This window comes from Paralichthys olivaceus, chromosome 2, assembly GCF_024713975.1.
Source record: "Paralichthys olivaceus isolate ysfri-2021 chromosome 2, ASM2471397v2, whole genome shotgun sequence".
In the NCBI taxonomy this organism is placed as follows: Eukaryota; Metazoa; Chordata; class Actinopteri; order Pleuronectiformes; family Paralichthyidae; genus Paralichthys; species Paralichthys olivaceus.
In genome coordinates, this window is record NC_091094.1 from 17,610,639 (window position 1) to 17,635,801 (window position 25,163).

The 25,163-nt window shown below is 41.8% G+C and overlaps 2 protein-coding genes across 2 annotated transcripts in view; both read left to right on the plus strand.

Annotated features, from left to right (window-relative positions):
- The first annotated feature begins 625 nt into the window (after positions 1-625).
- Positions 626-10,027, plus strand: LOC109629045 (prostacyclin synthase). The gene is made up of 10 exons (XM_020086525.2): positions 626-873; positions 1,666-1,789; positions 2,075-2,250; positions 3,175-3,318; positions 4,108-4,235; positions 5,296-5,477; positions 6,885-7,038; positions 8,904-9,085; positions 9,469-9,620; positions 9,738-10,027. The coding sequence occupies exons 1-10, from the start codon at positions 806-808 to the stop codon at positions 9,886-9,888; spliced, it is 1,461 nt and encodes a 486-aa protein (XP_019942084.2). The 5' UTR covers positions 626-805; the 3' UTR covers positions 9,889-10,027.
- Positions 10,028-11,413: 1,386 nt separating this feature from the next.
- The window catches only part of LOC109629077 (potassium voltage-gated channel subfamily B member 1-like), a 32,851-nt gene continuing 19,101 nt past the window's right edge, over positions 11,414-25,163 (plus strand). The window contains exons 1-2 of the mRNA XM_069539768.1: positions 11,414-11,715; positions 12,418-13,083. Coding sequence (XP_069395869.1) covers positions 12,529-13,083 — 555 coding nt within the window. The 5' untranslated portion in view covers positions 11,414-11,715; positions 12,418-12,528. The remainder of the gene's footprint in view (positions 11,716-12,417; positions 13,084-25,163) is intronic.

Consider the following 25,163-nt stretch of genomic DNA (forward strand, 5'->3'; position numbering starts at 1 on the left):
TTAACAACAGAGGAAGAAAACAAAGCATAGGTAGCTTGTGGGATTGCTTGTAGTATTCACCTCCAACAATTGATCGACACAGTAATGATATCACACTGGCAAAAAATAAACAAAGTGAACAAGATTACTACTTTTTCCCATGAACTTTATTGAAAAAGGTAAGGGAATACAATCGCAGCATTGCCAATGTCAGACGCTCACCTGACTACAAACCATGTCAAGTACAGACGCAGCACACACGGTGATGACGACAGGACTTTCTTATGTCACACCAAAACTAAAAGCATCAAATGTCAACTATGTAACAAAGACAACGCGTTGGTTCGGACCGTGGTCTCGACTTTCAGGTATGAAAGTGTCCATTACAGAATGAATTGCAGAGGGCGCTGTAGCTCTGTAAATAGTTACATAGTGTTGCTTTAAATCATTTTGAAGTTTTGTACTGTTTTACATGTTTGAGTATTATTCTTGTTTGAATATCAAACGCTTCACATCTGAACATTAAAGTTGATTGTTGGATAAAAGTAATTTTCCTGCCCCCGTGTAGTCCCGAGGGGTATTGTGTCATACGTGCGTTACTGTGAATACAAACGAGTCTGAGTTTACTGATGACAAACCTCATCATTGAGGATCAGGGGTTTTCCTCTGTGATCAGCGTGCAGATGTGATGGGTGGCGTGTAGTCCAATTGCGGGGGTTGGCACCGTCAGTGACGCAACTGCGGGCGAGGAAAATCCCATAAAAAGCCATGTGAGAGCCCGGGGGGGCTCCAGAGTGTCTGCGCATCGAGAAGGGAAACACACGACATGATCTGGACTGTCTTCCTGCTCCTCCATGCCGTCCTGCTGTATTTCATTGTCACACACAGAACCAGGTGAGTTCCTCTCCTCATGAGACTCAGTGGGAACAAGGGAAGGTTTTTAAGATCAGACACTGGTTTGTTCTTGTCATCTGTCACTTACTTCTCATTGTTTTTTGCTTTTATATTAAGTTCCCTCTATTGTAATTCTGAACCTCTTTTTATGCAACTTCTATCTGGAATTATTCAATAATGAAAGATAAAAATAGCACTGTTGTGATAAAGAAACGATCATGTTTTTGATACCACACCCCTGGAAAGCTTTTATCTTCTTTGTTTAGTGTGGTGATCCTGTTCCAGTCTGAGGAATGTGGCTCGACTAGTCCAGTTTTAAATTTAGAAGAGTCTGTATGAATGAGACGTTAAAACTTAACGGCTGTTTGTTTTCATTTGAAGGAGTTAAAAATCACTTCAATGATGATGCAGTTGAAGTTTTGTTAAGTTACAATAAGTTCACCTATAGGCTCCAGTATATAGGCTGTAGTCACATGGGAAAAGGCTCGGCCTATAGTCTGTAATGCATGTACTCAGATAGAAGCTGGCAGAATGAGTAGCAGTGTCCCAGTCAGAGGGAAACATGATTAAACAAATACACCAGTCTCTTTAATCTGAATTCAACTTTGTCAGTTTCTGCCGTAGATATAGGGATTGAAATGTTGTTTCTCTCAGACCATTGGTGCAAACACAGCAGTTTACACAAGCAACACAATGGATAAGAGATAAAGTAGAGATTAGGTAGAAACATATACTATTTTTTATATCATATATAAAACAGAGTAACTTTTTATTTGTAATTTCACTCTTTAGGTCCAAGAGTGAACCGCCTCTTGACAAAGGAGTCATCCCATGGTTGGGTCATGCACTCGAATTTGGAAGCGATGCCTCCAAGTTCTTGAATCGCATGAAGCAGAAACATGGCGACATTTTCACAGTGAGTAGTAGAAAAACATGATGTATTTAAAGAAGTTCTCTTAAAAAGTCTTTTCAAAATATTTTCAACTCAAAAAATGACCCATTTTTGAGGTAAGTGCATTTAAAATTTGACTTTTTGTGACAAATCTTTTCTTGCTTCAAGTTATAAAATCTAAAAAACAACAACTTCTCCAGATGTAACAGTAAAACATTCCAGAATGTTCCAGATCCCATCATGCAAAGAATTTACTCAGTATCTGCACTGTAGTGGACTGTAACTCATAACTGAACGGCTGATCTCCAGGTGCGTGCTGCTGGACGTTATGTGACAGTGCTGCTGGATCCGCACTCGTACGACGCCGTCATCAATGACTCTGATTCCCTGGACTTTACACGCTATGCACAGGTGCTCATGCAGAGGATCTTCAGCCTGCAGCTCCCACATCACCAGCCTCTGAAAGAAAAAGCCATTATGAAAAAGTACGTCCCCACACTCCCGACTGAAACACTGTCCTGCATGTTTTCATTTTCACTTTCTGTAAATGTGGAAAAGAAATTGGTTCATGAAAAACCACCCACAAGTTTCAGGAGTGGTATCGAGTGAACTGTGAATATTTTTTGTTGCACGAATTAGGAAATCTATTCTCAGCTTCTTGCTTTTTTATTTCTGCACATTGGTCTGAGAACTGAAAGAAAACAGACTCAGTTCAATGTTTTTATTTGAGATCAGTTTTGAGGTTTTAGTTAAATTTGAGTCACTCAAAGCTTTTTGGAACTTGAACCCAAAGTTATGAATGTCATGGATGTGTGAATTGTGTTTGAAGCTGATTTTTTGAAACATTAGAAATTAATGCTCATCCGAGTGCAAGCCTCTTTTTCCCAGTCATCTCTAATAGAGAAAAATAATGGATAGGAATAATATTCCTGTAAGACTAGTCTGTTCATACACAGTTCATTTAGCTACTCGACAAGTTAAGTTTAACCTCAGTGGAAGGACCCAAGTGATTTTTGAATCCAAGTCCGAGCCAACAAGAGGAGTCAGAGTCAAGTCTCTTACTGAGTCTGTGTGCAAGTCGATAAAGTTGAATTTGATGTAAAATGAATGCAGTCCATTAGTTTGTGCACGCTGCCTTCTTCAGGCTGCAGTGTGGCGCTTTTCTTTGTGCGAGTGTGTCAACAACTTATCCACAAATTAGTTAAATGATGTTGTAAAATACCTATTTCCTCAGAACAAAAGGTGAAGCAACAGTCAAGTAGTGAGCTTTAGTAAAGTGTGTCAGTGAGTAATCACATTTTTCCCCACAACACCAGCAATCAGTGTGACATGATATACAGGGTTCACTTCTGAGAATTGGCATCGTAACCTTTTCTTCTCATTTCCACTGTAACCTCTCTTGTCTTCAGGCATTTTGCGGGAATGAATTTGGCCGTGCTCGACAGCACCATGAGCAGACACCTTCAGGCTTTACTGAAACCAGAGACGCCTCTGAACCAGAAACACTGGAAAGACGAGGGACTGTTCAACTTCTCATACAGCATACTCTTTAAGTAAGTAAAGGGCCCACTAATCCCACGCACACACAGTCATCCTTGACATCAGAGGACAAGACATTGGCATACATTGATTTCATGGAGACTTACTCTAAACCTTACTTGCCCAAACCTAACCTTCACATGAGCCTAACCATAATCTAACTTAAATTTAACCTTAATCTATACTTAAAACATGTCTTCACCTTAAATTGTAATGATTTATGTTATTGGGACTTGATTTATTTCTCCGTAAGGAAGAAAAGCCCACAAAATATGATTGTGTAAACGGATTAACACACACACACACACACACACACACAAACTTCTATCTTAGTGAGGACACTCATAGGCATGTCCTCACTCTGTAAGTTCCAGGCTCAAGGTGGTCCTCAGAAAGATATCGCACAAAGATAAATGAAGGATGACACCTTTTCACACCAAACATTCAAGGTCACCTTTCCGGTTGAGCACGCAAACTGATTTTGGCGGAGAGCGGATGTGAATCAGAGCGTCTCTGTCTCTCATGATAACAGGTATCATCTATTACACAGAGCAGTGAAACAGTATATGACGTTTACTGTGACATCCACCATGAGCAGATGCTGCTCACTGTGTGGGCCAGTGGAAAAACACCAGGGCAAAGGGGATCGCTCACGTGTGTGATGTGTGCTAACAAATGGAAAAGAAAAAAGTGTGTGGGCTCATTATCTTTCCATCAAGACACAGAAGGTTTTTGTTCACCATCCGGAATGTCGTATGTGGTCACAAACATTCTCACACTTTGTATGTGTCCTTTTTCTGCAGGGCGGGGTACCTGACGCTGTTTGGAGAAGAGCAGAACAACAACCGCTCAGATCCCTCGAGCATCTACGAGGAGTACAAGAAGTTTGATGGCCTCTTAACCAAATTGGCAAGGGGCATGCTGAAGCCAGGTAATGACACAGGAGAGCCTCTGCAGCTGAGAGATTAAAGGAGGTTAAAGACGCAGTTGTCTGAAAGAGCTATTATCTATGAATGATGCATTACATGACATCATCAGCGTTACACAGCCTGACTCTTGAAAAAGTCCTGCACTCTCACTGTTACACTGTGTCACTGCTTCTTGCCTAATATGACATCATCTATATATGTACTTCTTCAAGATTTGTTTGCCGGTTGCCACGGTGAGTTGCTTACTTAGCGTCTAGAAGTTTGTTTGTGAAAGTTTACAATTCAGAGTTCATCATCGCTGCACTCTGAAGGCTGTGATCTAACATGTACTTCGCCGTTATGACATTCACTTTACTTCCTCAGGCCTCGTCTGTGTGTGTGTGTGTGTGTGTGTTAGTGTTTAGATCTGTATCTGCTCCTCCCAATACTGAACAGGACAGACGACCAGTTTTAATATTATTGGGCACCTACGTCATTTCTTTCTCTCATACCTAAAATATTGTTCGTCTCCCGTTTCTTGCGCACAATGATATCAGTGACAGTTATACAGGTTTGGCCTCCATCCTCTGTAAGCAACTTAAAAAACATAGAGTGAGTAGATAGTTTTAACAAACGATTGAAAACGGAACTGTTTCATAAGAACTGTGTACCTGAAAGTGCGGTGAAGATCCCTCTGTAGCTTTTATTACCACCACCAAGGAGGTTGGATTTTCATCTACGTTCATTTGTTTGTTAAAAACAAAGCAACTCAACCGATTTTGATTTCTCTGAGAATAATCTGTGGCTCTTGATGAAGTGACTGATTTAATGAGTGTATACAATCTGGTGCAGATCAAAATAACCTCTAGTGAATTTCACTGTGGTTTAATAAGGGGACTGCTTGGCGGAGGTATGAACTCTGAGTGCCCTTCCCGTCATTCCTCTTTTTACTTTGTATGTTTCTTTATTGCACTGACAGTCCCCTAGAACTTAAGAGGTTTCAAAATGCACTTTAGAGATAAAGTTTACCACTCTGCCTGTGAGTCACTCACTCACTGTGTGATGTTTATCTGTGTGTGACAGAGGAGAAGAGGACAGCACAAAGGGTTCAGCAGAGACTGTGGGAGCTGCTGGCTCCAGCAGGTCTGGCCGAGGACTCCGGGTCGAGTGCTTGGCTTCACGGATACAGGCGACTCCTTCAGGAGGAGGGGGCTGACGAAGACACGCAGAGGAAGGCTGTACTGATGCAACTCTGGGCCACACAGGTGAGTCAGACGTCAGAGGGAATACATCCTGTGTGTGCAAATGTGACAATCTCTGTTGATCACTTGAGAGATTAGATGAGTTGCCTGCTCAGTCGGGGAGCCTGATGCTGTGTCACTGTGAGGTTATGTCTTTCCCACATTTCTACAAGTTCACTTGAATCAAATGGACCAAGATAGGGGCTCACAAGTGCTGCAGTATTCTTCTCCGGCACCGGAGTGCGCTGTTCATCTCTACTTCCAAAGTAGTTTGTCTGTGTGGGCAAAAAATGGAGGGGAATTGGGATTATGAAAAAAGAGAAATGTACATGAAGTGAGCACAGTGTCATCGGGGAGACTGCTTCTTAATGCTGGTCGACTTTTTATGGTTATTATGTAAAATCCCTAAATCCTTGGTTTGATGTGAGTTTTTTGGTCTGATGATGAAGCAGTTTGTATTTATTCAACGATCGCATCTTATTTAAGAATAATTGATTGTTAGTTTTACATTTGATTACATTTAATAGAAATATATAGCAGGTTATTAGTTGTTTTAGTTTTGGTCTTGACTGGGATTGGAGCTCATTTTGACTCAGGCAGTCTTCCTCACATATAACTGAACACAGTATTAAATCATTCATTCTTGCCTATAGTCCTGCTGGAGGGTTGTTATTGAATCAAAGCTGTTAATCAGACATTTGCTTCATTCTACTAAAACCTGCAAGACACTTACTCATCCTTTGTTTTTGCAATTGTCTCTGTGGTTTATTTCCATTTGATTACAAGTTTTGAGTCATAATTCTTAGTCATTCTTTTCATATCCTTTCAAACTTTACTGAAGTGAATTAAATGAACTCATATCAGATTGCAGGCAATATTGTTATCACAGTAAATGTTGTTCTGTGTTAATTAATTATACTTTGGTGCATTTTGCCAATAATTAAGATTATTTCTTCTTAATGTTATGTTTCCATGGAGTTGGACTAGGACTTGTGGCAGACAGCTCTGTGGTTTTCCGTAAAACTTAATAGCTTTAATGTCCTGGCCTTGGACACAGGCAGATGGCAGGGGACCTCAGGTTTCCAACAGCTTTCCTTTTTAAGTAAACCATTAATGCGCAGTGCTCTGCCAGCAGTGAGACTATCCAGAGCACTGCTCTCCTCGTCCCAGACACATGAAAGGAAGCCGTTCTTTTCCTCTCCCATCAGTTCTAAAGATTCATTAGTCTTTTTTGATTAAATTGAACTAAGCTTTAATTGAAATTTGTTTCTTTGTTGCAACTCTCATAAAATAATGACATGAACACCATGGGTGTCATGTGATGATGTCATTCCCTGTTACCCAGTTACCACCTGTGCCGTCACTGTGCAACACCGGAGTGTCAGAGCCAAGCTTATCATCGTGGTCATGTTACTCTCTGTTTGTCTCCAGGGTAATGTTGGTCCTGCTGCATTTTGGCTGATGGGCTACTTGTTGACAAACCCTGAAGCTCTGATGGCGGTGAAGAGCGAGTTCAGTCGGATCTCAGAGATGGAGACGTCAGAGGCTCCCCTCGTGGACGGACCTGTGAACACCCCTGTGTTTGGTAAGAGCTTGTGAAACGGAACATATGATTTAATCTATACCAAGAAATCTTGAATACTCTTAGGGCACGGTCACACATGTAATCTGAATACAGGCGAATACCACAGGTTTAAGTTCACCATAGTTTAACTCCACATGAAGCCGGACTGGTTTTGATTTGGGGTTCATCACACATAGGAGAACAAGTCGTGGCCCGTTCACCTCAAATCTGTAATAGAAACAAGTCAAAGAAGTCACAACTGAAGCCAGTATGTCCTCAAATGGCTTCAGCCTCCTACAGCAGGCACACCTTTGTGATAGGCCGGTCCAGGCAGCTGCTCCAGGTTTTAATCCGCACCTGACGAACGCGTCCTCTTCGGTCTGGGAAGGTTTGTATCACTCGTCCCACAGGCCAAAAGTTTTGAGGTGCCGTGCTGTCCATGATGATGACGAGGTCTCCCACAACAAGATTCCTCTTCACTCCTGTCCATTTCTGACAGTCAGACATATATTGAACCTGTTTCCACCTCCTATGTGCATAAATGTCTGAGGGTTCGAACACTCCTGGTGGCAATGTTGGTGAGGTCTTCAACATTAGCAGGTGGTTTGGCGTCAATGCATCCAGGTCATTTAGATCCATGGAGGCTTTGATGACTGGTCTGCTGTTTATTATGGCTTTAATCTCACAAAACATTGTGTGAAGGCTTCATCCAAGTTTTGTACTTTCAGAGTTGAATTAAGAACCTTTCGAACAGACCGTATCAACTGTTCCCAAGCTCCCCCATGATGTGAGCCAGCAGGTGGATTAAAGCTCCATTGGATTCCCCTGTGAAGCATGACATGCCCGTAGTCCTCTGCCGACTTTCTGAGAGCAAAACTAGGAGATGATGTCGCCCCAAACAAATGCACCTTCATCCGATGCTCAGTGGGTACTTGCTTCACATCCCCCCTAGGCCACCAGAGGAATCTGAGGAGGTCTCTGTCATCAGGAGGGACATGTACCTGGTGGAACATGCATTCAATGTCAGCCATGATCACAATTGGTTCCCTCCTAAATCGGGTCACCACTCCAATCAGAGAGCTGGTAAGATCAGAGCCCTGCAGAAGTTGAGCATTCAGTGATGTTCCTTGATATCTTGCTCCACAGTCCAACACAACTCTGATCTTTCATTTGGTGGGATGGTAAACTCCGTGGTGTGGTATGTACCATACTCTTCCATCGCCACGGTCCAGCTCCTCTTAGGGCACCTTCTCAGCATAAACATGTTGTATTCAGTGTGAAACGTTAAGTCATTCTGAAATCTTCTTTTCAAACAACACAAGCGCTGCTCAACAATTCTCTTATTATTTTCAGCACTTATTATAACCTACTGCTATCATTTATGACACCCATGTGACCCAAACTCCACATGTCACCGTGGCAACCAGACCAAACAAATCAAAACCCAAATAATGATCATCAAACAATATATGGCTCCTACAGCGTATGTGTGACCGGGCCCGGACTGCGCACAAAGCCATGCTGCAGATTCACTCGACTGCAGGGAGTGAATGTTTTAGATGGAAAGTGAATGGGAGGTGACGTTTTGCCACTACCACATTTGCATGTGTGACCGTGCATGTAAATTTTCAGTGCTCAAACTCACAAACTGCTGTAAAAGAACTGCATCTGTAAGAGAAGCTACATTTAAAACCTTGAGCAGTATGAGAAAAGCTTCAGAAGATACAAATCAAATCAAGAGATAAATTGTTGATAAACCCAAATCAGCCATATTGTACAGTAAATAAACTACATTGTGTAAAAGTAGGCAAAATACTGCAGAAATATTTGTGAATGAAAGAGCAAATATAACAACATTTTGTCAACAACATTTTTCTCCTTTCCAGATAGTGCATTGGAAGAGGCACTGAGACTCACTGCTGCCCCCTTCATCACCAGAGAGGTGGTGCAGGAAAAGACCCTCCACATGGCTGATGGCCAAGAGTACCTGCTGCGAAAAGGAGACCGGGTGTGTTTGTTCCCCTTCACCAGTCCTCAAATGGACCCAGAGATTCACCACGAGCCGCAGGTTTGTCTTGTTCACGTAAACGCTCTCAAGTTTCCAACCTCTCCACTCCATCAAAACCCTGCTGAGCTGCCCACTGGAACAGTAGTAATTGTCTTAGGGACCTGTTGGCGGCAGACTTAAGTGTAATTAGTATCTGCAGTTGTTTATATAAGGGGGAATCAACGCCTACACAGAGCTGACCCTGTGTTACCCAGTGAAAGGTCAAACCCTGAGCTGCGGACCATTCAGGGATTAGCCGAGCAGGGGAACAGCTAATAGGCGTGGGAAGGACAAACGCAAGGCTGATTTAAATCAAATCTGTCCACAAACAAACAAACAAACAAACAGATATTGCTTGCACCTAATTCCAACTGCCAAAACAAAATGTGTGTCCTTTTTTTCAGAAGTACAAATACAATCGCTTCCTGAATGAAGATGGTTTAACAAAGAAGGATTTTTATAAAGGAGGGAGGAAGCTGAAATATTACACCATGCCGTGGGGTGCAGGGACCAATGGCTGTGTGGGGAAGCAGTTTGCAATCAACACCATCAGAAAGTGAGTGTCCCAGAGTGGGTGCAACTTTACAAAATCTTCCACAGTGGACGAGTTTAAATGCTTTTATTTGCTGTTGAATGTTCTCATTTTGGTTTTTTTCACCTGTTTACTCCGCAGGTTTGTTTACTTGGTGCTGACTAACTATGATTTGCAGCTGTGTGACCCACACGCTCAGATGCCGGAGGTAAATGCTAGTCGTTACGGATTTGGGATGCTACAACCAGAGGGGGACTTGCTTATCCGATACAAACAGAAGATACCACACTAAGACAAAACTAAATATCTTTCATGTTCATTTCAACTCATGCGCATTGTTGTTAATATGTCCTTTGTATTTTTATTTTCTATATTTATAATATAGTGTTTATAATATTTATGAAAAGATGTAAATAATATCTTAAACATGATCTTGTGTTGTCAATTTCTTTTGAGTGTTTGGTACAATTAATGCTTCAAATCCGTCACAGCCACAAACATCTGTTCCGCACACACATTTTTATTTTGTGGGTAAATAATAAGACACTGGAATTTGACCAGTGTTGCACCAGAGCATGGGTCTGTATGTTCAATACAGAGCAAGAGCATAATGAGGGGAACTGCCTGTACTGTAAACAGAGCCGCGGACTCGCATCTGTCACACTGACACATGCCTGCTGTTTGCACTGGGAAGCTGAGTGGAAAGTTTAGATTTATACTTCGTTTGGAAAGCAGCTGATCGCTTCCTAGTAGCAGCAGCAGTTTCCCCTCAGTGCACAGATTTTATAGTGTTAGTGTGGCTCCATCTATTTCTTGAAAATGCCCACTTAAGCTATAGAGTCCAAGCATAAAGCAGGCCTGTGCTTCAACAAAACTCCATGTTCTTTGTTTCAAAAATAATGAACATGAAAAACTTTTACAGAAAAGTTTCTTCTTCAAATACAAAATGGAAAATTATGACACAGCATTTAAAACAAAGGCTACTCCAGAAGCACAATAAGAACATAAGCGTTGCAAGAACTGTTTAGGAACATTAGCATGGTCAAGGGCATATAATAATAATAATACAATCATATTTAACCAATCGGTTATTTTTGTTCCTAAATATGCATCAAACTGTAATGTGGAACTGCGTACCCTTTGCATATCAGACATATGCATATATATATAGCTCTAACATGGTGTCAAATCACACCATGTTTCAGCTGTGATGTTTAATCAAATTATACATATCAATAAATCTATCAATTATACAGATCAAGTTGACACAATCATGGACAAAGTCAGGACCTTAGGCTCCATTAAGTCTGACCTTTGTTTACTTGTCATGGGTCCTATTTTGTTAACCTTTTCACTGATGGACCAGGTATTCTATTTCACTATTTCCCACTTTCAGGACACACAGACATGTCATCCAGATCACAATTCTCCAATGAGGATTTTCATCATTTCTGTCATCTGCAGTGGTCTGACGATGTGGTGCATCGTCATACATTTTTCAATCCCCTGTTCCTTGTGAGACTGGCCTTAGACTGCAGATTTGATATAAAGTAACACTCCTGAAAAAGATGTATTTAGTCACAGTTAATCCATGATATTCATAAGCCAACAATGTAAAAGATGATTGTTGTTGATTTAAATTCAGTTCAGGCAGAGGATGTACATTCCTTGACCATAGTTTGCTGCCCAATCGTCTTAGAGAAGAATCGTGTTAGATGCTGAGCTGTGTCTCTCTGGCTCTGAGGGGGTTAAGCTCACACAGGCTGCGCTGCCAGAGGAGCCTGAGTGAAATCAGCCTCTGCAGGATCCCGTCCACAGTCGCAGGCGCCAGCCAGCAGCGCGCACACAGGCGCACACTCAGACTGAGAGCAGGTGGAGCAGAGGTGAAGCCACGGTACCCGCAGCTGCTCTCGGGACTCTACTTGTTGAATCTACACCTTGGTGATGCCTCTGTGACAGAAACACAGTCATGTTTTCCAGCATGTCGGGGGGCAGCTCATGATGCCTCCATCAGCTCTCCGAACAGACCCGGAGTCTCGGGCGGACAGAGCAAGTTCTAGCGCGTTGACTCTTGAAATGTTGCTGGTGCGCGTGCTGACTGAGGATATACGGGAGATGAGTACGTATCATATTTATATGTATCTATCTAGCGTGGCTTCAGGTGTTATTTCAATAAACACAAGTGCTACTTAGCTTCACTTGGATGTGTTTTGTTCTGTCTCTTGACTGTTTACTTCTATCAAATGATGTAGATGCACATATATTTCCCCTAAATGCAAAAATAATGTAGAACAATAAATAATGTTTGGATTAAAATTAACTTGACTTCTCTGGATATAAATGATGTGAACACTTGCAATGCTGCCGTCTGTGGTCTCATTAGGAGGTGATATAATGTGATATGGGCTCTTAGACAAAGTTGATAATCGGTGTTAGTATTAGACGGGTTTAATGTCCCTCTGGAGAACAGCTCATTCTTCTCTGTCAGCCTCAGCCACAGTGTGTTTGCACCGGGATTGATCGCATGTCCCACCCGAGCTGAGAGGTTTCAGCACCGGAGTCCGTGGACAGCGATAGACGGCGGGCTGCAGAGTGACAGACAGACGGTTCAGCACCGGACAGCGCTCACACAGTTTATCATTGAACCGTCTCTCACCCCTGTCAGCAAGAAAAGCGGCTGTGCCTCTTAAAGCTGATTAAAATATCTGCTGCTTGTCTGATGAGTGGATAAACCACCTGACATTGCTACTGTAGGACAACAGCTCCTGGCTCTTCCAACAGCTTCTCAAGCATTTTTTTTCTCTTTTCCTTCTTATTCCAGCCACAGAGAAGAAGGTGGGACCCTGACGTGGTCACCTGCAGGGCCATGTTTTCCTAATCTGTCAGACTGCCCATTCCAGTCTTTCCAAGTGACCCAGCGACTTGAGTGAAAATGATCAAAACGGGGCCTCGATCGATGACCACCCTGCCACCGGACACCATGGACATCATCCGGAGCAAGACCCACACCCGCCGGGTGAGGCTCAACGTCGGGGGCCTCATCCACGAGGTCCTGTGGAGGACACTGGACAGGCTCCCCCGCACCAGATTGGGCAAACTGAGAGACTGCAACACGCACGAGTCCATCATGGAGATCTGTGATGACTACAGCTTGGACAACAATGAGTTCTTCTTTGACAGACACCCTGGGGCCTTCACCTCCATCCTCAACTTCTACCGTACGGGGAAGTTGCACATGATGGAGGAGATGTGCGCCCTGTCCTTCAGCCAAGAGCTGGACTTCTGGGGTATCGACGAGATCTACCTGGAGTCCTGCTGTCAGGCCAGGTACCACCAGAAGAAGGAGCAGATGAACGAGGAGCTCAAGAGAGAGGCTGAGAACATGAGGGAGAGGGAGGGAGAGGAATTTACCACCACGTGTTGTTCCGAGAAGAGGAAGAAACTCTGGGACCTCCTGGAGAAGCCGAGCTCATCGTTCGCTGCTAAGGTATAGTGTCTCTCACACACATAAACACACACACACAGATTCATGTCTCCATGACTGCAGAGAACATTACATTGACTTGCATTGATTCTCGCAACCTTAACCATTGTTACTACTTGCCTAACCCATACTTTAACCTTAACCTAAAGCTAAATCAAACTTTAATCTAAACTTAAAACATGTCTTCACCTTAAATATTAATGATTCATGTTATTGGCTATTTGTCCCCATAATATCAGGATCACATGACTGGCTAACAGATTTAATTCCCACAACATGGCAAATACCTGGACTACACACACACGGGCACGCACACAGACACACACCTTTACTTCTGTTTTAGTGAATCACTGGCACAATGTAATCCAATTTCCCAAACCTTAAACATCACAACTAAGTGGTTGAGGGTCTGTAATTATATATTTTCTAGTCTTGAAGATGGCTCAAAGTGCTTTACACTACTGTTCTGCCATTCATCCATTCACACACATTCAAACATGGAGGGGATCATACCACCACTTTCTGGTTAGTGGGTGACCCACTCTACCTCCTGAGCCATAGTCGCCCACACAAATAACCCTAAACCTTTAACCTTAACATAATTCTAACCCGATCAGATCAACCTCACTTTCCCAAAATGTTCTCACTCTGTAAGGTCTATGCTCAAAATGGTCTGAACAAAGACAAGTATGCACACACACACACACACACACACACACACACACACACACACACACACACACACACACACACACACACACACACACACACACAAAATGATTTCTCTATCAAGAAGTGGAAAGGAGGTTGCTGACTACGGGGTACTAACGAATTTAGTTTAAATCTAGAAAATAATTAGATGAAAACAAAAAGGAGAGAGTATATGAGGAATTCAGTTCAACATCCAGAGGCTAGCACAAGTCTCTCTTTGAGACCGGTTTGATCAGATGTTTGACTTTCTCTCAGCCTGAGCTGGTGCTTTTAATCTGTCACTTTCAGCAGCTGGAGTAGTGGTGTGTGTGTGTGTGTGTGTGTGTGTGTGTGTGTGTGTGTGTGTGTATGTGTGTGTGTGTGTGTGTGTGTGTGTGTGTGTGTGTGTGTGTGTGTGTGTGTGTGTGTGTGTGTGTGTGTGTGTGTGTGTGTTAGAGATATGTTGTTGAGGTGAATGTCAAGGCTTCTTTCTGCAAAAGTTGTTTCGCTTATTAATCAGTGTGTACTGGGAAATATGTGACATAGGAAACTAACTTTGATTCTCCTCTTAAGTCAATAAACTCATCTACCTTCCTGAGGAGAAAAGACTCAGCTGCTGTATTTCTGGGTAGTCAATTAAAGCCTCTTTTTGTTGTTGGTACTTTTTTAGATGAGTACATGACAGCCTTCATTGTCTCCCTTTATTGGTTTCAGTCAGATCCCTGTTCCCCACTCAGTGTCATCTGACTGCAAGTCTCCTGGGATAATTGAATGTTTGTCTTCCATTGGCAACACACTGGAGCTGTGACAGTCATCAGAGTTTAATCCATTTCAGGATTGCAAGAAAACCTCCTGCACAATATATATAAATATATTTTTATTTTATTTTAGACCATCTAATTACCCCCTCCCCTTCCCTTCAACGCCATCTTCTTAGCTTCATTAGCCCCCACCCCCCCACCCCCCGCCGCCTTATTTCCAGAGCAGTATTCAATCATCCAGCTCATTATCAGGCTCATAGCTCAAATTCCAGGAACACTGGAGTACTTCACTTTGTAGGATCAATGGATAAAGTCGTGTTGACAGCGGTCTCATGTGAACTGACTTTGCAAAAGATGTGACCGGTTTAATGTTCAATTAAAATGTCAGATAACTACCAATTATTTCCAATATAACACGTGTGGGGAATCTTTACACAGCAGGACGTCAAGAAGGGTTTTCACTCGCTCTACATTTAACAGGGAGATTTTGTAAAGGAACTATAACTGTGGATTTTTCTTCTAACCATGGTCAGTCCATAGGCTCCTCAAAGAAATCTAACGCATCCTTCAACAGAGGTTCCCTCATATTTTTTTCCACTCATCTATTCATCACTCACCCACAACTGGCTGTTATTACATTTTTTTCTCAGATATTCAATCACATTGGTTCAATGAGTCTTGTGGTTTTTGAACCCATTAACTACAGAACAAAACATCCTCTGACATCTGGTCCATTCATGCTGCAGAAGTTCATCCAGCAGTGAAACCTGTGTGTTTTAGATTAACAAGAAAGTAAGTGGCTGTGTAGAAGTTTTGTTTTTTTAAATCCAGTGAGAGTCATTAGCTCCAAAAAACTTTGAATTTCACTGTTGAATATAATTTCACTGATGAAAAGAGCTCTTATATCAGTCATTCTACCATAAAGTGTTGATTACGCTGAATTGGAAAGAAGATTATTACATGATAAGAATAAGTTCTGACTTTTTTAATACTATTTATAATTGTTCCTAAATGATAACATGTTAATTAGTGTTTGGATATCATCTTTTATTCTCAGAGCAGCATCTAGTGAGACTACACCTGAGCATTATATGTCTGAAAATGGACATTTACTCAGCTCTGCTGCTGTTCACTGAGCTCACAATGAATTATGCACTATGGGTCAGTTTTCCTTAAGTAAGAATGTTCAAATTGCAAATTCATAATAAGATCATGGCCCGGGGCACGGCAGCATCAGCTCTATTTTTTGTCTATCAGGTTGAAAGGCATCTTAACAAGCACAGTTTCCACCTAATGAAGTCCCCTCAGGTCCTTGACATTCATTACTGTACATTTTAGCGATGGCTCATGTCTTTCCTCAACAGCGGTTTTGCCATTTGACTTGAATTATTAAATCTTTTACACAATCCAACAGAGAAATAGAAGCAGAATTGATGGTGGTTTACTCCCTCTACATGAGACAGAGAAAAGTCAAGATGTCAGATTGAGGTCTTGTTTCCGAAGTTTACTTGAAGAGTTGCGTCTGTGAAATCTGTTCCCTAACACATTCTGCCTCATTTATTTTTCAGTCCTGATGAAAATTTAATTGCACATTAATAATGCTTGACTCAATGCCAGAGACAAGGTGTGATCCGGAATATCTCTAGCCCCAGATGTCACCTCGTCCCGGACCTTCAGAGTTATAACCTCCCCCAAAAATTCACATAGCCACCAACACTGTCTCCAACAAGTCATTTTTCATGTCAGAGCAGCAGTGAAGGACGCTCCCTGTGCACCACTTGATTGTCGTTTTTTTTCTGCTTGGGTATGTTGAGGTGTTACTGGATAATTTTAGAGCCACTTGCTTCTGTATTCCACCATGGGTATGCCCTCTAAATTATTTAGCACAACAATACGGACACTCCTGGAAACACTGGAAAAACTTGCATGTAGTCAATAAAAGATGAGCTGTTGTTGATAGAGAACAGTATGTGCTGAAAGACTCTGTCGTTATTTTGGCAGTACAGCGTGGCCCATGGGGAGGGAAGGTTAAGTGGGATGTGAATGAAACCAGCCTAAGTAATACAGCATGTCCCAGCATGCCTGTGTTGCTCACTTCTCCCTGAGTCACACAGGGATCCTGGGCCGTCTTCCAATAAGGCACACCTCTGGGGGTGTGGCATTGGCAGGATCATTGTGGAGAACTCTTAAACTGCCTTTATTTGAAATCTAGTTTACGCAATCAGTTTTCTGTGAGGTGACCTTAAACGCAGACTCAGAATATTTCCCGTTACCTCAGTTTGAAAAGGGCGGGGCTTAGCTGGTGAAGTCACATCTTACAAAATCAATAAATCCATGAGTTCATGCACTCGAACATTCAGTTTCAATGAAACTCCACTTCACAAAATGTCTGATTTCTCACAGCTTTTGGTCTTGATACTTGTATGAAGAGTTAAATTACAGAATTTGAATGAATCATTAATAGATTATTCCAGGAAATAAATACATCAAGGCATCAAACAAATATATTTGGTGTTTTTTTTATATAGATTTAATTCACAACATAGAGCAAAACCAGAATGGCACTCAGAGCACATACCTTCGCCAAAGCCCAACAGTCCCCTGATAAAACCACATTGATTGATCGATTAGGTTTGCATTTTTATTTTGATCTGTATCAACTTGCACACACTCATAAATATCAGTCCCCTAAACATGTCTGATTTTTTTCGTCAAGACCCATAAACATTTTTTCGAGAAATCCAGGAAAATGTTGAAAAACTCCTGATCCAGCAATTTTTAAGGAATCGAAATAAAAAATTCCTGTATTGCACACACATACATACAATGAGAATCAAATCAAACCACAAAATCAACCACCAAGCTTATGAATATGCAGTAGACATTATATTTGAATGTAAATTCATTCACTTTCACAGTTTGAATAGGTTAAGTTTCAGGGTCTAAAAATAATGTTGACTCACACAGCTTTCACTCACCAGATTTTTTGGACACTTGGGAATTTCTTTCTCCAAAAAGCCTTCCAGTGCTCGTTCTCCCCCCGAAGCTTCGGTCCAGAACAAGACGCTGAGCGATAAAAACTGACATATAGTTCTTTTGCCTTGGCGGAGGCTGTTTGAACTAATTGCATTGAAACTTCTCCTCTCACTGAGCCAGAGACAGCCATGACTGCAGGCAATAAGCTGTACTTCTTACCAACCACATCAGAGATACCCAATTGACTTCACTGTGAGCACTCTGCTTTGTTGTATGTCAGGTCTTAGATCTCTCTGAGTCATGGCTCGGTGTGGAGTGATCCACTGTGTTCACTTACCTGCTGAATGTTCACCCCATACGGCCTGCTGGGAGATAACGTTTCTCTAAGAACGGGGAGAAAATCGATGGCAGACACATTAAGATATAAAGCAAAGCTGGGTTCAGTGAGGATGTGTGACTTTCCACGGTCCAGGAGTGTGTCACAGGGAGTGTAGTGGCACCAGAGGAGATGTGGTCCCTGATGATATTTTTAGCTGCAGCTCAAAGAAGCAGAGCAAAGAGTTTCCTTTGTCTGCCTCCCCCTTACTTTTCTCATGCTGTCTTTGTGTGTTGTGTGTGTTGTTGCTGCGGGACAACAACTCGTTCAAAGTGCTTAGCTGAGCTTTGAATAGCTGTGAATCAATAGTACACACTTTCCCAGCTCCCGGACTGATTGCAGTGCCATACATCACATAGTGAGTTTACACAGTCACAAGGACTCGTCATCAGATTGACAGTGTGAACCAAACTCTTCCTCTGGCTCATCCTTGTTCTTCTATCATCTCATCTTGTCTCTGCTGCTCTCTGTCGTCCTTCATCACTATTACTCACTTACAAGTAACCCAATCTGAGCATAGTCCTGCACTGCACACCCAAAAAATGAACTAAATCATCACAGGTCGCAGGTCCTATGTTAAGCAGGCAATGGGTTGGGTCCAGTAGGGAGCTTTGCGGGTGGAGGTGGGTGCAAAAATGGAACAGTGCAAATATAAAAAATCTTTTTATTTAGCTATTTATAGTCTGACTGCAGTCCGGACTTAAAAGTCATACTGAAGTTGCTGTATTCAGAAAATAAGCAGTAGTTTGACCTTTTTTATATTTTATATCTACACAAAAATATTTTACATTCCTCAAAACAAGCACATTTATTTCCCTTTTTTTCCCTCTTTATTTTCTGGACATCCCGGTTACATCCACACAGATGTGATGTTGACACATTGAGTGCGAGCACGCCTCCCTGCTTTGTTTTCTTCTCAGCTTTAGTTCTCATCTATCTTTAGCTTCGTCTTTCACCATTTGTTTTTGCTGCACTTGAAAGAAATTGCCATTGTGCAGAGGCAACCACGCAGACTCTAATGAAGCTCTGCCCTTTAAAGTGAGAGAGACATTAGCATTATGGATTTGGAACATCTCTTTGATGCCGTTTGATCAGCTTGTGCTGGAAAATGTGAATGGAAATGCACCTTTAGGAAGCAGCACATCCCATCAGAGTGGTTACAAATCGATGGGGAAAATCTCCCCATCTGTGAACTGCAGACATGAGATTGTTTGTGTAATCTTCAGTGGTTTCATGTGCATCTTGTTAAGCCTTTAAATGATTTCGACTTCAAAGCTCCAGTGGCAATCAGAACTTCCACACAGTGTTGAAACCTAATTATCCTACACATTAAGGCCTTGTTTCTGGCACATGCTCATGACAAAATGTAACTGTGGAAATGAACATAGTAAGCTTTGATGTCATTGTGTCCCAAACTCTCAGTTTTACACAGAAACCAATAGAAACTCCTACAGAGAGCAGGATCTAGTCCCTGTTGACAATAAACAACCTCCTTCATTGATGGAGATGCTGTTTTACCACCACAGAAAGTCTCTGCAGTTCCTCTCCTCTACTCAATTCCTCTTTCAGCTTGTGATGGAAGTTTTCTGGAAGCTCAGGCAGCAGCTGATGTCCTACGCAGAAGAGTTTAATATAGACTTGATGCATCAAAGAGACCAGACGAACAATATACCAACGTTAACAGAGTAACATGAGCAATTGTGTCACCCCCAAGTCTGAAGATGTCTCCCACAGCTTCCCCATTTATCTCCCTCACCCTGTGTCACCCATTCCATCAGCACATCCATGAATGGCTAGAATTGCTGTCAAACTCTATGTTACATGTAGGTGTTCGCATCCTATTGGATAGTTAAACCTAAAGTATGTCCATGACCATGAGTATTGCTTGGAGAGAAAAGAGTATGTGTGTAAAGAGACAGGCTCTATTCTTCTAATGGTGCTGTACAGATGTTATGTGTGAGGACGGTCAAAAAATCCTTCACATGCTTATTTTTTATCCTTGGCCCACATAGTTGTTTTTAGTAACAAAGTAAACCCCAGTGTAAATCACCTGCCCAGCACCAAATGGCAGATATATACATTTTAAGACTTGAAAAAACAAAGAGCAGAGCCAGTGATGGAGCCTGATCTTTCTCTAGTTGGTGGAGAACACATAGAGTGCTAAACGTCAAATAATCATTTACTTACACCATTGTTTAAAGAAGAGAAAAAATCCATTAACGTGAGGTTTTGCTTGGAAACATGTTTATGTAGGAAAAACTCAACGAGTCAATTAAAGAGGTCCTCCTGAGGTCTTTGCACAGAATCTGAGAAGATGTGATATGGTGCATTTGCCAAATACAGGTGCTGTGATTTAAGCTGTGTGTTAAATAAATGTTGTAAATGACAAATGATCAATATTTCCATCAGGTCCACCAGGGTGAAGATGGCCCTTTTCTACTGGGGCCCCTTTGAAGCATAAGGTTTAGGAAGAGGGACACAACTGTGACCCTCTGAACCCTCCACTGCTCTGTAGTTTCCATGGAGAGAGCCGATCTAGTGCGCTACATTAGCTTATCACACCAGCCAGCTGGGGCAGTACGGCACATTACACATGTGCACACAGACACACACAGATTCCCACTGCTCAGTGTCTCTGTTTCACAGACCAAGAGAACTGCATGCTTTACTTTTAGTGCCATGCCTTATCTGACTGTCCATATATTTCTGTCACTTTTGTGGAACTGGGTTTGTGGCTGTAGAGGTCTTAACTGAGTCTGACTTTTTTTTTTTTTAAAGGTCAAAGGTTAATGGCGAGGGGGACAGAGACACGACTACTTTGCTGCAGAACTTCATTCATTATTCACACAGGCCTGTCAGAGGGTGGAGAGAACATCACTCTCAGGGAGCTGTAGAGTGGTGTGGTCATCCGTAGAGTAAAACACAAGTTTCTCAAAGAGAGTTAGACATTTGAACCCAAAGCTATTGCGTGCTGAAACTGCTTCTTAAGCTACAGTTGCACGCCACAGTTTTCATCACCCACTCTGCAGGCTGAGGCTGGAAAGGTCAATTTATAGCCAACTGGACAGGAATGGCACGCATGACTGAATAATGCTATGAAACTCTGTTGTGGGCACAATGTACTGTACTTTCTGCAGCGCCTCAGTCTACGTAATCCATCTCTGAACTTTCTCAGATTCCTCTTTACTCTTTTGACTTCTCGTCCAAACTCAAGTGCTTCACGTGCTGGACCATTCTAGTTGTGACAGCCCAACAAAATGACGGCCTGTGCATTTTTAACCAGCTTTTGTTTGGCTTCATACAAGGGCTCAACTGATTTTGCCAGACAATAAACTTACATCCACTCCTAGTCACCCTAGACCTCTGGTTATTTGAGATGGTTGCATAGCGGGGGTCAGACGTATGTGGGAGAAGTTATAGCAAGGCCGTAATTTGTAACGCAAGTCTGCATCTTTTGTATTTTTACATGGAGCCAAGACCATTAGCACTTAAAAATAATAAATAAATAATCCTATATTAATTTACGGATTACAGCTTTTACTTTATGTTTTAATTAAAGTAATTCATAATATTTCTAATGGCATTTACACTTCAATAAGAAAAATAATTATATATTATAGTACATTTTTGTGAAATAACTTTTTTACAGGGTAACTGCAAGGATCTTACAAACTATAGCGGAAGTTTTTCTATGACTACACATCGAGCAGCATGCGACAGGCTGTAGAGATTCAACACTTGGTTTTTGAAGTCGCTTGTCTCCGTGAAGTGAATCCACAACGGCTGCCAGCCTGAGGAGCAGTAATTACCTGAACTTGATACAGAGCCCTACACCTGAAAGCTCCATTGACAAACAACAGGGTTCAATAAATGTGAGATCCAGTCTCTCACTGGGTGGGGCCTCGCACCTGTCTCAGTAGACCGAGTGAATTAAACAACGCTTCAGGTTTCAGTTGTGATGAGTGTCTCACCTTGCATCGAAATGACAGCACAGTAAACAAAGCAGACTTTTTACTTTTATTTTCCAGTGAGTTTATCTATGTGACACAAAAGAAAAAGAAAATAAATAAAGCTGAGGCTGCACACGTTGTGTGACTGAATTAAAATGTCAGCAGGAATAGAGGCAGATGGGAGAGAAAGATGTGCATTGTTCTCCAGAAGCATCTCGTTCAAGAGCTTCTGCTCTTTAGCAAACAGCACATCAATCTTTACTTCTTTACTTCTCATTTTACAGCTCGCATTTAGAGCCAGTGAGAAGAAAGATGCAGTTGTGGGATTAGTGCATATTTATCAAATAATTCCAAAAAACTCTGTAAAGTCTGTATGTGGAGTGCATTTTTCGAGAGCCTTGTTCTTCTTACATTTTGCATGTAGGCCCAAAGAAGCGCAGTGTTGAATTTGGGCCAGTTTTGCGACCAGCTCACTGTAGCAGCGGCGGCTGGGACTCATCAGTGTAAGTGACGTTGTCGCTTCACTGAACTTTGAATGAACAGGTGAACAGCTCTTTGTGTAGCAGCGGGGATGAGGCTTCAGGGAGCTGGGGTTTGAGTCCTGCAGTCAGTCTCACTCAAGACTGCAAACAGCCCATTCCAGACAGGCAGGTTTGGAACGGACACTGTTGAAGTTTACTTCATCAAGGCCCCACATGCTGTAATACCTGGTTCCTGAGACGAGTCCCAGTGTGGTTAACAGAGATTATACGGCTCTTGAGGTGAGGTTGCTTTGAGTGGGAGGGAGGTTAGAGGTTTGAACCCACCTCTAATGATCGTCATAGATTAGTCCAGCACTGGGAGATAAAATCCTGCCTTTGCTTTGTTGTAATCTTCTCGCCTCCCTTGTGTGGACCCAAAAGAGCAGCGGTTGAATTAAAGATCAATGTGTGTGTGTGTGTGTGTGTGTGTGTGTGTGTGTGTGTGTGTGTGTGTGTGTGTGTGTGTGTGTGTGTGTGTGTGTGTGTGTGTGTGTGTGTGTGTGTGTCTACCCAGGGACAAACAGTAATGGGGAGTTTCTGGATCAATGTATCCGCCCACTCTCTAATTCTTATGGAACACAATGACTCATTCAAGGCAACACAATCAATATGAAGACACTTTATTCTTTACTGAACTATTACATGAATATTGAATGAAAAAAATGAGAAAACCAAATTCAACAGAGAAAATTGTGCCACTGTGTTTTTTTCCTTTTTTTCAACACCTACCATCCCTGAGGAGCTCTCTTGTTTTTTAATGGCGTTTGCACAAAGATATTTGATGGGCCTGTGCAGAAGAGGTATGGATGTTAAAATGATACAGGGTGTTGCTCATCCTAACGAGGCCCAGTCTGTGAGTGGGAGTGATGGAGCCACCTCAGTGTGACATCCAGCACAGCCCCACCAGATTGTCTACCTTCGCACAGTAATGGCAGTCCTTTCCCAGGAGACTTCTATAAATACATCTGCTGTGACACACATGCATACACACACACACACAAACACACAAGTGTGCACTAACTCACACATTTTACCATCCACTCTTTGAATTTCTTTCAAACACATTTTCAGCCTGTTATTCACACATGCACACACACACACACACACATGCACAGACACACACATACACACACACACACACACACACACACACACACACACACACACACACACAGACACAGTTGCGTCCTTAAATAGACACATTGATGTTGTGATTTTGTTGATTCTTTATGACGGGCTGGAACCTTTTCACTGGACTACATCAAACTATTCGTCAAGTTCCCCCAACAGCAGACTGTCAGAATCACAAGTGTGTGTCTTTTCTAAATGAGCAGAAGGAACAGCAGAGGTGTTCTCTCACACAGAGGGAAAGAAAACAAGGGAGTGTGGGGGCGAGATGTTAACAGTAGACTGGTATTTAATTGATTGGTCTGATAGCAGAGGGTCTGTGGTGAACGAGAGGTCCAAGGGTTGTGGTTTTATGTATTTGTAAAGACGAGCACAAGAAATGTAAAGCAGTGAATGTTTTTTATCATTTGTGATTGAGATATTTTAGTTCTCCTGTCTTTATGCTAAGCTAAGCTAAATGGCGTTTTCACATTGAACAGGCAGATATGAGAGTAGCATCAATATTCTCATTGACCAAGAATATAAGTGTATTTCTTAAAATTTGCATTTAGGAATTAGCCAGTGATATCCTGTGTGCACAGACGTATGAGGGCTTGTTTGTTCTGGTTTCGTCAGGGCTGCTGTAACTGGGACCTAATGGGTGTCTCATTTGCACTTTATGGCACAGAACAAATAGAGCTGAGAAGTAATGTCCAGAGTAAACCCTCTCAGTGTGGATGTTACGAGGAGAACAACAGAGACACTACTGCAGCTGCTGTTCACTCACACTGTCTGAACTTCACTGTTGGTTTAATAAGGATCTATATGTTTTAAGATCATATTGTCGAACGTCCAGTTGTGGAACTTCCTGTCTTTATTATTGAGAGCTAGAAGTAATACAGTAAAACTGTTCTCCTCTTTTGTTTCTTTGTATTAATTTGGTTTAGTACAAACATTTTTCTCAAAATAAATTGACCAAGTTGCAGCCACCATTTTGTGTGGGAAGACCCCCATGGAGAGGAAATCATTATTGCAAAAAATATTCACCTCTCTGACTTCGATATTGGTGAGCACACAAATTGACTTATTGGCTTCAGTCTCCGGGGGTTGCTATGATGTAGCTTGGTGGTTCAATTATGTTCAGTCATCTTTCCCATCCAGCCATGTATCACCTCCTCCTTAACAATCAACCCTTCCAGCTCTACATGTTGTCCTCTGGTCCTGTCTACCCTTTGGCACTGGTTTCAATTCAGATTATATTTTCAGCACAGTATTTTAAGTTTTTGGAGAAATTTTTTTTGGTGTTTTTGTTGTTGAGGTCTTCTTTGAGGCCCCTGGATTCTCCTGTCTTAACAAATAGGATCAGATATTACACTTGTAATCCATAATACTGAAATTATTTTTGTATCCTTGATAATTCTGTAGATAAAATAAAGATAATTATACGAATAACAGTTATTTATATAGCACTTTTAAAAACTGAGTTTAAAAAGTGCTTTGACAGCAAAGCATGAGGCAAATACCAAAGAAATAACAATCTGCAGGAGGCAATGTGAGGGAAGGGCCAGACATCAACACTGAGCTGGTCAAAAATGATGTCACATACAAACTTCATCACATAAAAGCAGTTAAAGGACAATAAGAATAATTAAATAAACAGAATAAAAGTAAATATGAAAATGAAATGACAATTAAAAAAAAC